Below are 12,406 nucleotides of genomic sequence, written 5' to 3' on the forward strand. Positions count from 1 at the left end.
AGCAATATTTTTAAACCAGAAGTCGCCCCCAGGCATTTGGGCTGCCCCCAGGGTCACCGCTGAAACCTAAATATCCATCGCATCAACTCTCGCGCTCTCCCTCCGCTGCTGTCTGGGCATGAGGATTAGTTTGCAGAAGGAAACTCGACACCGTGTCCTGGGCTCACACCCCACCTGCCTGGGCTGGGATGGGGGTGTCTGGCTGCAGTCTGAGGAGCCGGCCGACTGAGGCTTCCTGCGAGGTGCACACTGAATCACCCCCACGTCCTCATCTCTAATCATCGTAAATGACAACCTGAGGGGACTGAACTATTAATACCTCACCACCTCCACAGGGAGGACGAGTCATTTTGTTTTCTTCCCTTACAATGTTTATTCATCTCGTTCACTGGACTTTTTATCCAGGAGTATCTGCCACTGCTGGGGCCCCTGCGCCCCCTCAGTGATGGGCAAGATCTTGCAAGGGGCATCCTTGCCCTGGCATAGCAAGCATGGGTGGGGGAAGGTTCACTGGACTTTTTATCCAGGAGTATCTGCCAGTGCTGGGGCCCCTGCGCCCCGCTCATTGATGGGCAAGATCTTGCAAGGGGCATCCTTGCCCTGGCATAGCAAGCATGGGTGGGGGAAGAGGAAGGTCTGCAGGGGAGCAGGGGCAGGAGGAGTGGGCAGGACCAAGAGGGCAGGGCTATGAGCTCCCTGAGGGCAGCGACTGTCTAGGTCCCACTCCGTCCCCTGGGCACAGCACTGGGCACTTAGGGCAGTGGTGAAAAGCCCAGACTCTGGAGACAGTCTTTCTTGGTTTCAGTCACTACTCTGTCACTTACAAGGAGTGTTTGTAACCTCAGGCAAGATTATCTCTGTGCCTTCCCTATCTATAAAATGTGGGTGACAACATCTACCTGAAGGGTTGTTATGGTTAGATTAGGTAATATAGATGGAGAATTTAGGACAGTTTCTGGTGTGTGTAAGTACCTGGCACCACCTAAGTATTTGTGGCTGTTGTTGTAAGTATTATTACAGTAGGGAAGCGGTAAGTATTTATGGAAAAATGAATCCTTATGCCACAAATATTCACTGTTCACCTACGATGTTAATAATAATAAAACTTAAAATTGTAGTTCTCAAACATTAATATGCATAAGAATCACCTGGAGTGCTTGTTAAAAATGCAGAGCCTTAGATAACAGATTTCACCAAGTCTGTCACATGGCCGAAAATTCTATTTCTCATGCAGGGGTCCTCTGTCTATACTCAGAGTAACAGTCTTTAGAAAAAGTAGATTTGCCATCCTGGACNCACCACCTCCACAGGGAGGACGAGTCATTTTGTTTTCTTCCCTTACAATGTTTATTCATCTCGTTCACTGGACTTTTTATCCAGGAGTATCTGCCAGTGCTGGGGCCCCTGCGCCCCGCTCATTGATGGGCAAGATCTTGCAAGGGGCATCCTTGCCCTGGCATAGCAAGCATGGGTGGGGGAAGAGGAAGGTCTGCAGGGGAGCAGGGGCAGGAGGAGTGGGCAGGACCAAGAGGGCAGGGCTATGAGCTCCCTGAGGGCAGCGACTGTCTAGGTCCCACTCCGTCCCCTGGGCACAGCACTGGGCACTTAGGGCAGTGGTGAAAAGCCCAGACTCTGGAGACAGTCTTTCTTGGTTTCAGTCACTACTCTGTCACTTACAAGGAGTGTTTGTAACCTCAGGCAAGATTATCTCTGTGCCTTCCCTATCTATAAAATGTGGGTGACAACATCTACCTGAAGGGTTGTTATGGTTAGATTAGGTAATATAGATGGAGAATTTAGGACAGTTTCTGGTGTGTGTAAGTACCTGGCACCACCTAAGTATTTGTGGCTGTTGTTGTAAGTATTATTACAGTAGGGAAGCGGTAGGTATTTATGGAAAAATGAATCCTTATGCCACAAATATTCACTGTTCACCTACGATGTTAATAATAATAAAACTTAAAATTGTAGTTCTCAAACATTAATATGCATAAGAATCACCTGGAGTGCTTGTTAAAAATGCAGAGCCTTAGATAACAGATTTCACCAAGTCTGTCACATGGCCGAAAATTCTATTTCTCATGCAGGGGTCCTCTGTCTACACTCAGAGTAACAGTCTTTAGAAAAAGTAGATTTGCCATCCTGGACTTCTAATATCACCTTCCCAACAACAGACAATTCTCATCGGCTTGGCTGGCAAGACCTAACCACTACATTCATTAACTTCATTTGGTGATCAAGTTAATAAAATAACAGTCGTGTGATCAATAACAACAGAGATTGCAATAGCCACGCGGTCACTGCCCCAAGGGCTCACGCAAAGTTCTTATGCAGATGTGGGCTGGTGAGTTTTCTTAGACAGATTTGCAAGGTTGATTATTTCACTGCATTTCCACACAGAGGTTTTTACAGGAGATATATTATGTGCCTCCACTCTGACTGTTCTCGTCCCACAGTTGGAAAAATTGGGCCCAGACAGGATCAACCAGCAGGGCCTCAGCTCAACCACCAAGTCCATTCAAAATCCAGGTGAGGACCAGCTAGACTGGGTCTGGCTCCTCCACCAAAAACCCTGTAATTGTGTGTTCACTCATACCTTGGGGACAGCCTGAGTGTAGACCCTGGGGGGAGTAAGGTGAGTCTATCAGACAGCATCAGAGCATTTATCAGGCAACCCGAGTTGGTATTGTCCCTGGACAAGATGGAGCAGCTGGGACCAAGTCCCAGCCTTGTGCCTACGTAGACCCTGGGGGGAGTAAGGTGAGTCTATCAGACAGCATCAGAGCATTTATCAGGCAACCTGAGTTGGTATTGTCCCTGGACAAGATGGAGCAGCTGGGACCAAGTCCCAGCCTTGTGCCTACGACTTCCTCCCAAACCCAGTATGCCTGCTTTACCACGATCTTCACCATCATCATCGCCACCATTTGTTTTTAGCATTTGTTTATTATTGAGCATTTAATTTTTACAACAATCCTTAAATGTAGCTACTGCTCAAGACCCTATTTTACAGATAAGACAGGTTCTTCGATCAAGTGACTTCCTGGCATGGCACAGATAGCAGGGACAGAGCTGCATTTCAAACCCAGGCCTCCCTCGCTCCAGGCTGCATTTCTCAATGGGCGCACACGGGGTAGACTCAGACTACGTCCAAGGTGTGAGCACACTGGGGTGGGGGAAGGGGGTGTAGTGGATTGAATTATGGCCCCCCAAAACTCCCTGAAACTTGAATTGTGCCCCCCAAGTTTTATGTATTAGAAACTTGGCCTCTACTGTGACTGTTTAGAGGGTGGAAAATCCTATTATGGTAATTGAAAGGTGGAGCCTTGGAGAGGTGATTGGATTGTGGACCGTGCTGTAGTGAATGAATCAAAAATGGTGGTCAGTGGTGTGGTTCTGAGGGCTTTAAAAGAGAGGGTCTCTCTTGCTCTCTTGCTCTCTCTGCTTCCACTGTCTTGTAATGTGAGACCCCTGGGTCACTGTCACCACCCCCAGATGTGTTCCTTGGACTTTGGACTTCCAGCCTCTGAAACTATAAGCAATAAATTTCATTTTTCTTTGTAAAACACCCAGTTCCAGGTAGTTTGCTATAAGAAACAGAAATGGACTAATAAAAGGGGTGTCTGTCAAAGAAGAGCAATATGGGATATGACAATTTTTATTTGGGACTGTCCCGGGCATCAGACATTTCATCCTTCCCCCAACTAAACGCCAGCAGCTCCCTACCCTAGTCATTGAGATGACCAAAAAACCCTGCCCCACCCCCACTTCCAATCCCAATGAAAAATGCTAACCTCTAGTGCTCCACCCATCAGAAACATGGGGGGTTTTTGGTTTATTTTATTTTTTTTTTTAAGATTATTAGCACAAACATAGTTCCTATAGCCAGTAGCCAGACCCCTATGAAATCCAGTGAAGAGGCAGCTATCCTTCAACCTACAAGGCTCCTGTACCATCGGCTCCAAGAGAAGTTATGGGCAACAGCTGACAGTCAGACAGACTCTTTAATCTTCCAGCCCTTTCTAGACAAGGCCTGTCAAAGGAAGTTCCCTTATGGCCAGAAAGTTCTTTCTAGGGAGTCGGCTCAGACAGCACAGTTGTCCCCAGAGAATCCCAGATTTAGATTGTTAACGCTTGAGGGATTTAAGAGATTATTTTGTCCAATCTCCTCTATTCGCAGAGGGGAGATTGAGGCCTAGAGAGGTGGAGTCATTTCCCCCAGGGACACAGCTAGCCAGTGTTCTTTCAGTTCTGGCCATCCCACTGTCAGAAAACTAGCAACCCAGGAACAGAGGAGCACCAGGCAGCACTGAAACGATGTCACACGAGGGAGCATCAGAAGAACGAGGGATGCTGTGCAGCTGGAGGAGGGGCCTCAGGAGGGCCGCATACACGACCATAAGTGGCCGAAAAGTGTTTAGATAGAAGAGGGCTTTGCCTTGATCTGTATGGCCCATAAGGTAGAGCCAGTACCAGTGAGTAGAAGGTACCAGACTATGACAGGGTTTGTCCCATTCTAAGGATGAGCTCTGTAATAGTCGGGACTGGGTGACCAGGAAGGGCTGCTTTGCAAGGAAAGGGTTCCCTGTTGCTGGAAGTGCTAGAGCAGAGGAAGAGAACCGCTCGTGGGGAAGCTGCAGAGGGAATCAGGCATCTGGCTAGGGAACGGATTTCATATCCTTTAAGGTGCCTTCCAACCCTGGAAGACTGTTACCCAGGGAAGTCACCTGGATCTCCCTCTCCCACCCCAAAGCAGGTCTCCCTAATCTCCCCCCGACCCCACGGCTCTGAGCAGGCCATCCCAGAAGCAGGGTGTCCATGATCCTTGATTCAGCAGGGTTCTCAGGGATTCCAGTGAGTGCTGTGGCCTCAAATGAGGTCACACAAGGTGGGACTCTGTGCCCACTGCTCTTCCCACAAAAGGCTGTGGATTCCCTGCAGGGAGAACCAGCGTTTAAGGGATCAGTCCAGAGGGCTATGGACTAAACCTGCACCTAAGGACCTGGGAGGGGTATGGAGGAGGAAGTCAGGGAGGCTTCTACCCACTCCCACCAGCATTGGGGCCGCAGGGAATCTGCCAAGTTTGCCCCAGGAAGACCGTTGCCAGCCTGGCTGTGCCTCATCAGCTGTTCCCATGATGATGAAAAGCAAAGGCTAGGAAAATTCTCCCTATGTGGGGGTCCACGGAGGGGGAGACAGCCACAAACAGCTGTGAGACCTTCGTCACTCCTGTGTGATGAAATGACAGTAATTATACCTTACATTTCAGCAGAGCATTTATAAGGCTAAAACTGGTTTGTTGTGGTTTCTACATGTGTGTTCATATGTTGCCTCGCTCATTGTACAAAAGCATGGTCACATGATGGATCATTTTATGCCCCTCATTCTTCTTGTACATATACAATAACAACTGCCCTCTGGGACAACCAGGACAGAGGTTATTTTGCCCATTTCACAGATTAGGAAATAGAGGCACGTGAACTATTAGGCAACTTGCCTAGGTTAGACAGCCTGAGCCTTGTTTTCTAGGCCCGTGGGCAATGCTTTTTCACACACACACACACACACACACACCCCTCTTTAGAATCAGTTTAATGAATATGCAGCTACCATTTGAATAACTGTTCTTAATGAAGATGGTGACCTTGGAAACTTCAGTGCAAGCCTCATGTACAGCAAGGGCATGGGGAGGTGGGGCAGGGGAGGCCAAATGGATGAGGGGAGCAGCTGGAGTGGCATGGGTGGAATCCAAGGCTAATGCTATTCACACTGAAGCAGCGCTGGCCAAACATCTGTGCAACAGAGCACACAGCCTCCCCAACACTCATGACGCCCACAGGCCACAACCTGCCATGGGCAGCACTTGATCTCTGGGTCATATGCTGCTTCCCTGTGGCAGAATGGGTCACGGAGGGAGGAGTGGCCCAGGGACCCCCAAGGTCATGGGCTGCCAAGGGTGTTCTCTATACACAAAACTACCTGAAAAATAGAGATGATCCTCCCAGCGGGGAGAGACAGAAATCCATCCAGCTACAGTTATGAGGCTCACCCTATGAGGAGCACTTACATAGGTTTGACGGCATTATCCCAGAATAATTCCTACTCTGTGCAACCATGGTGGAGATTTAACAACCAACCCCAGCCTTCCTTTGGCAGATAAGAGACTGGCCTTTGCCTCACCCTCAAATCCAGGTCTGGACCCAACCTCTGTCTTCCCCATTTCCACTGCTTCAACTAGCCATGGCCAGGGGAAGGGAGCGTGCTGGGCTTCTCAGGGACATCCAGGTGCCTGCACTGCCTCAGCTATCTTGTTGAAGAGGAGCCCAGCAGGCTACCCAGCTAGGTGATAGATGGAAGGAGTTGACGTCCCCTGCTCTCACCACCACTCAGTCTTTCTTATTGTTGCAAAGTCTAAGCCAGTTGGCTTGGCTAAAAATGTGGCTGGTTAATACAACTGCTCAGGACAGAATCTGGTGATCTATTTTGGGTGGGGGCAGGCAGATAAAGATGGAGGCGGTGGAGAAAAAAAGATGTTTATTAAGCATCTACTACATATGTCCTGGCTACTTTCTACACATTATCTCCTTTAATCCCATTTCTTAGCTCAGAAAGGCCAAGAGTCATATGGCCAGTAAGTGCACAGCCAGGGTGTCAATGAAGGCTTTGCCTTGACTCCAAATTTCCACCACCAGTGAGTTTCAATCTCCTTTATTTTTCTTTACACTTGAATATATAAAATGGGTAAAAGCTCTGGTTGAAAGAATGGAGGGTGGGGGGAGCTTGAAGTTCCCCCCTCCTACTCTCTACCTCCATCCATCATCTGAGGCTCCACCTAATCCTTGAGCTCCATGCAACATCCTTTAGAAACCTCCGTGGGCTCTGGCAGACCAGAGCTCTCCTGGATCAGTAGATGTGCAGAAAAATACTCTGGAAGGTTTTAGAGCTGCACCCACCAGGGTGGGATTCACTCAGGGTCCTGGAAATGCAGACAGAACCATTCCCAAGGCCGCACTCCCACTGCAAGCATCCCAGCTCCCTGGGAGGGAGCCCTCAGCTCTCCTGCAGTGCCTGCCCTTCAAGCATCAATCCAAATTCTTTACGCTCCCTTCCCTCCATGACTTCAGAGCCTATCTTCCCAGTGCCCCCACTGGAACCACCTCACATGACCAAAGCTGCCCTAACAATAGTGGGATAAGAAATTAGGGCTCTTCCTTTAATCTCTCAGAGGCCAGGGTTGCCCTCCCAAGCTGGATGCTGACAAACCGGGAGGGTACAGAAACATTCCACCTCACTTCATACCCCCATCCTTCCAGCCGCTGTCTCTTCACCTATGGACCGTATCCCTAAGCAGCCAGCTCCCTCCATTCTGGGGGGTGCACTCACCAGAAGGCTAATGTTGGCCTTGGATTGCTATAGCTGGTTTGCCCCTCTCTTCACCCTCTTCTTCCTGCAACAGGAGGAACAACCTATACCCCACATTTGGTCTGCCTTAGGTTGCCTCTGCCCTCTGCCACCCGTCCTACCCCAGTAGCGCCAGTAGCACCGTCTGTCTCTGAGTAAGAGAGGTGGGAGCTCCGGGGCTGCCCTGCCAGGTGGCAAACTCAGTACCGAGCACCTATAGGCCTAATTCTCAGATGTGAGATGGCAGCACTACCAAACACCAGTCCTTCTCTGGCTCCTTCTCCACCTGCATTCCATGCAGGGAGAAAGATGCTGCCTGGCTGCTATGGAGGTGAGGCTCTTGGCCTGGCTAGGTGAGCATGCAAATTATATGCAAATCTGGGGCCTGCCCTTCGGTTCCTGGCACCCTGCCATCTCTGCTGCCTGTAGCTCACCCTATTCAGGCACCTGAGTACCCAATAGAACTTACTGGGATAGGGGCCGAGAAAGCACTTCTAGAAGTGGGGGCTCTTCCTTTTGACTACTTCAAATGTCCCCAAGAAGCATCTCCTCCAACACCATGTGAGAGGAAAGAATCTCCCAGCCTGGGACTTGTATACCAACCCCAACCCTCCCCCCACAAAATATCCTCTCTGAACATCCACTCTCCCCTCTCCTCATCCACAAATAAAATTATCCTTCACCAGCCAGAGGAGGGGACCAAGCAAGTCACAAGGACGGAATTCCTAAAGATACTGAGAAGATAAGGGGGCATGAGGTCTGCACCCCTCTAAGGCTAACAGCCCATGAGGTGCTCCGAGCAGCCCCCCACCCTGTTTCTGGGATCTCCCAGCCTGTGTGTTTGGAGACCTACTTCTTCAGCAAGACATCACTGGGCCAAACCCTCCATTTGTCTGCCCACGACCTAAGAAAACTAAGCCTCTCTGGCCAGTCCCCTGGGATCTGCTCAACTTAAGCACTGCCTTGGGTCAACTGCTTACTTGCTTCTTGTTTCTAATTCAGCCCCGGTTCTGCTGCAGATATATATTAAAGGCAGCTGGCTTTGATGCCCAGAAAAACGAAGCATCAGAAAGGTTTGTCAGGCATTATGGCAATTCCAGTCTCCATCATATTATTCCAGCAACCAGGGCCTCTGCCCTCCCACCCCTCCCCGACGCTCGCTGGCCCTCCGCCGGCCTCCCCTAAGTTGTGTTTGCCATTTCAACATTTTAAAAACACACTCCCCCAGAACCCCCTGCCCCCTTTTAATTAGACACTGAACTGAGTGGTAGAGATTTTCTTAATGGCCTGATGAAGGCTTTTAATTTGGTCTCCTCAAGAGAGAAGAACCGTAAGTCCCCATCCGAGAGGTTGGGGTGGGAAATGAAAAAATCAATGCAACCCATTATTTTGGCTTTTAGAAAACAGGAATTTTAGTGCCGGGGAAGCTTGTTCTTTTACACAGTAAAAATGCAAATGCAGGCAGCACAGATGCTGGCACGCTGGATGTAACAACGGAGAGAGCCTCGCTGGGCTTCAGCCGGCTGCCCGAACCTGGATTTGTTTTCACAGTAATAAGGCAGTTATTGGAGGCTCGATAACCGATTATTAAAACACCTTCCCAGTTTAGTTCTGGGGAATCGGTCTGAGCTCAGGCTTCATCAAAAAAAGGTATTTTGAGAGGAATGGAAATAACAGAAGCTTAAAACACATTCAATAACTGCTTAATTCCATCCAGAGGACGCTCCATCTCATCCTGTTTTCTTCTCTCTCTCCCTGCCTCCTCCCGCTCCTCACAGATGGACGTACAAATTATTGCAAGAGGATATTGTTTTCTGTAACAGGCTTGAACATTCACATTTACATTTTCCTTGGTGCCGCGGGGGTGACTGGCAACGGGAGAGAAAATACACCAAACCCCATCTTTCCTGCCCTCCCTGCATCACATCTTTCCCGAGCCTCCTCCGCCAACCCCTTACCACACCATCCCAAGCAGAACAGGCCCCAGGGAACAGCCTGGCACCTCGGTCCCAATTAAGGCACCGAGGAAAAGAAAGGCCTGTCTGGCAAGGTGCCCTGGTACCCAGCACAGACACCAGAGCCTCCAAATCCCAGGGGCGCCAGGGATCTGTAGACCCAAAGGCCACCGAGGGGCTGCCACACCTGGCACCTTCAGCCTACCCACAGGTCCAAGGCCAGTGGCAACTTCCTTCCCAAGTTGGAAAGGATTTTGCCCCTCCGGGTGCCCTGTTGCCTTCTGGGCTTTTCTCCACCCCCACCCCCATCTGCTCCCTCCCTATCAAATAGCTTGCACTTCATTTATTAATGCCGGGCTCCTGGAAGGGGGAGGGGACCGTCCTTCAGGTATTTGCTAAGGGACCTCTACTCTGGGCTGTTCTGGAAGAGGTCTCCTGAGGAAGGGGGGGGGGAGGGGTTGAGGACAAAGCAGGGTAAGAGTGTGGTAGCAGCTCTGGCCTGTGCTTTCTCGCCCGACAAAATGGGAAAGGGGGTGAGGGGTGGAGAGAGAGCTATCGAAAGAGAAAGCCGCTCCTCACCTTATGTATTTTTAATATTAATGTAATTAAAGCTGCGAGTCGAGCCAGCCTGTGGGGGCGGAGGGAGGCAGGAAGAGCCTGGGGGGTGGGGGGCGCGGGGGCTGAACAGGAGGCAGGCTGCTTCTTGCTCTGCTAAGATGGGATGAAGGGGTGCGATGCGGGGGGCAAGGGGTTAAACAACCCAGATTAACCGTGGTGTGTAACCCAGTGGACCTCCTTGGGTCTGAGAAACTCAACTACTTTGTCCACGATTCAGAGGCCACCCCTTGCCCCACACCCCGATCTCCCAGCAAACCCCAGCAGTATCTTGGCCTTCAGGCTGTCTTTGACCCGGCGGTATCTACAAATAAGGGTTATTCACATCCCCCCCTACCCAGGATATATGGCAGTGAGCTCTGGGCAGGTTGCAGACTCCAGACCCCTGGGGCTTCGGTCCGGAAGGACTAGACCCCCCTCCCGGAGCCAACCCTCTGCTGGATTGCCCTTCCCCATTGCCTAGGGGTCAAGAGATGCCACTCCGCCAGAGGGAAAGGCGGGGAGAACTCGCCCCCAGGGCGCGAAGGAGAAAAGTTAGAGGGCTGAACAGGTAAAGCCGAGCTTGTTGGAGCGTGTGTGTTCCGCCGCGCAAGGGCGCGGAGTTCGGCCGCCTCATCTCCCGCCATCTGTGCGCCCAGGGGCACGTCCTCTGCCATAGCCTGGAAGCCCGACCGCCAGCACCAGCCTGGTCCCGCCTCGGTGCCCAGGTGGCTTCGGTCGGAAATATCTACCCACTCCTAATCTCCCAGTCCTGGCTACTACGAGGATCAGGTGCGTAGCGCCCCAGCCGCAGGTCTGGACATGCCGGACACCTGGACCCACCCCTAGCAACCCCTTCTCTCTGGGGACAGGGACACGCCCCCCAGCCCGAAGACTTGTCCCCAGGTAGGCTGGCCAGGTGCCGAAGCGGGCAATCTCGCACCTTGGGGCGCGCTGCCGGAGGTGGCCACGGGGGCATAACGAAGCCGGGGCTAGCGCCCGGGGCAGGGGGATGGGGTGAAGCTTGGGGAGGGCGACCTCTGGGTCTGGAGAACAAACTTGCTATCCGAGGGACTCCAGCTCTAGGGACCCCAGCTATCCCCGCCCTGTATCCAGCCAACGCGCGGATAAGCGCCATGCGGTGCGCCCGCATTCGCGCCAGGGCGGGGGGCCGGGGCGGTCTAGGGGCGCACGGTCGCGAAGGAGGAGTAAGCCTCCGGGTCCGAGGCCCGAATAAGCGGACTTCTAGGTGAAGAGTCACGGCCTGAGGACCCCTCGACTCAAAGGGCACCCCGGGGTCCCAGCGCCATCAAGCCGCAGGAAGCGGGCAAGGGGCTGGGGGAGGGGTCCAGGACAGAACTGCGGCCAGGCGGGGAGCGGGGAGATGAGGGGTCCTTCTCCACCACCGAAACGGGAGCGCCCCAAAACGGCTGGCGCGGGTGGCTGGCAGAGCGGTTCCGAGCTGACCCTCACCCGGCCCCTCTCCGGGTGCTTGCCCCCCCCCGCCGCACCCACCTGGGGCCACGCACCGGGGTCCGTCCTCCCGGCACCTGGAGCCTTCCAGGCACCCAGCCTGGCTGCCAGCCGCGCGCACCCCGGACCCGCCGCCTCCATCGCCCAGCCGCCCGCGCGGGTCTCACCTTTGTGTAAAGAGTCCAGGAGCAGGAGGAAAGTTACCAGCCACATGCCATAAAGAGGCCCTATTCTCCGGGGAGGTGGTCCTGTGGCCGGCCGTGCGGCTGCGCCTCTCCCCCGCTCAGCGCGCTCCCAGCCGCCCGCACTCCGCGCCCCGCTCTCTCTGCTCCTCAGCCCAGCGCTCGGCGGCGGCGGCTCCTCCCTCCTCGGCTCCCCGGCTCCTGTCATCCGCGGGGCTGGGCCAGGCGGCCGCTCTCCCCGCCCCCCCGCGACACCCCGGGTGGTGTGCGCGGCGCGAGCCCCGAGTCCAGACGACCCCAGCCCCACAAGCCCAGGGACGGAGGAGGGACCCGGACCAGACGGCCCTGACCGGGCTCCGCTATCTGAGAGGCCAAGGGTCCCTGTCACCCACCGGTTCGGAGCCTGTGGTCGTACACAGGCGTGTATCATACGTGTGCCACGAGCTTGCCATGCTCGGGGCAAGGACGCCCCGTTCCTCCTGGCCCACTTACTTGGGGCCAGTGATTCCTGCCTCTTTCGGACTTGGTTTACCCGCTCGGATGGGGGGGCATAGATGCTCTGGGTAAAGCCCTGACTACGGTCTTTCCGTACCGCCCGGTGTTACTCCCCACTCCAGAGCTACAGGCTTCCAACCCCTAGCTACTTCTGCACGCCGGCCTCCTGGAGAGCCCGGGCCAAGTCCGGCCACCCCGGCATCCTGTACGAATTTTCCTCGGCACTTGGCACATTGTGACTATTTAAACAATTATGTGCAAAAACCGATTTGCTCTACCTGTGTATCTTCCTCCTTTATCTTCACC

At 53.0% G+C, this 12,406-nt stretch overlaps 1 protein-coding gene across 1 annotated transcript in view; it reads right to left on the reverse strand.

Moving 5' to 3' along the window:
• Nucleotides 1–11,813, reverse strand: part of DSCAML1 (Down syndrome cell adhesion molecule like 1) — a 352,668-nt gene extending 340,855 nt beyond the window's left edge. Inside the window, 1 exon segment of the mRNA XM_008569631.1 lies at nucleotides 11,591–11,813. Coding sequence (XP_008567853.1) covers nucleotides 11,591–11,813 — 223 coding nt within the window.
• Between the last annotated feature and the right edge of the window lie 593 nt (nucleotides 11,814–12,406).

The sequence above is a fragment of the Galeopterus variegatus genome, unplaced genomic scaffold (genome assembly GCF_000696425.1).
Source record: "Galeopterus variegatus unplaced genomic scaffold, G_variegatus-3.0.2 Scaffold521, whole genome shotgun sequence".
Taxonomy (NCBI): Eukaryota; Metazoa; Chordata; class Mammalia; order Dermoptera; family Cynocephalidae; genus Galeopterus; species Galeopterus variegatus.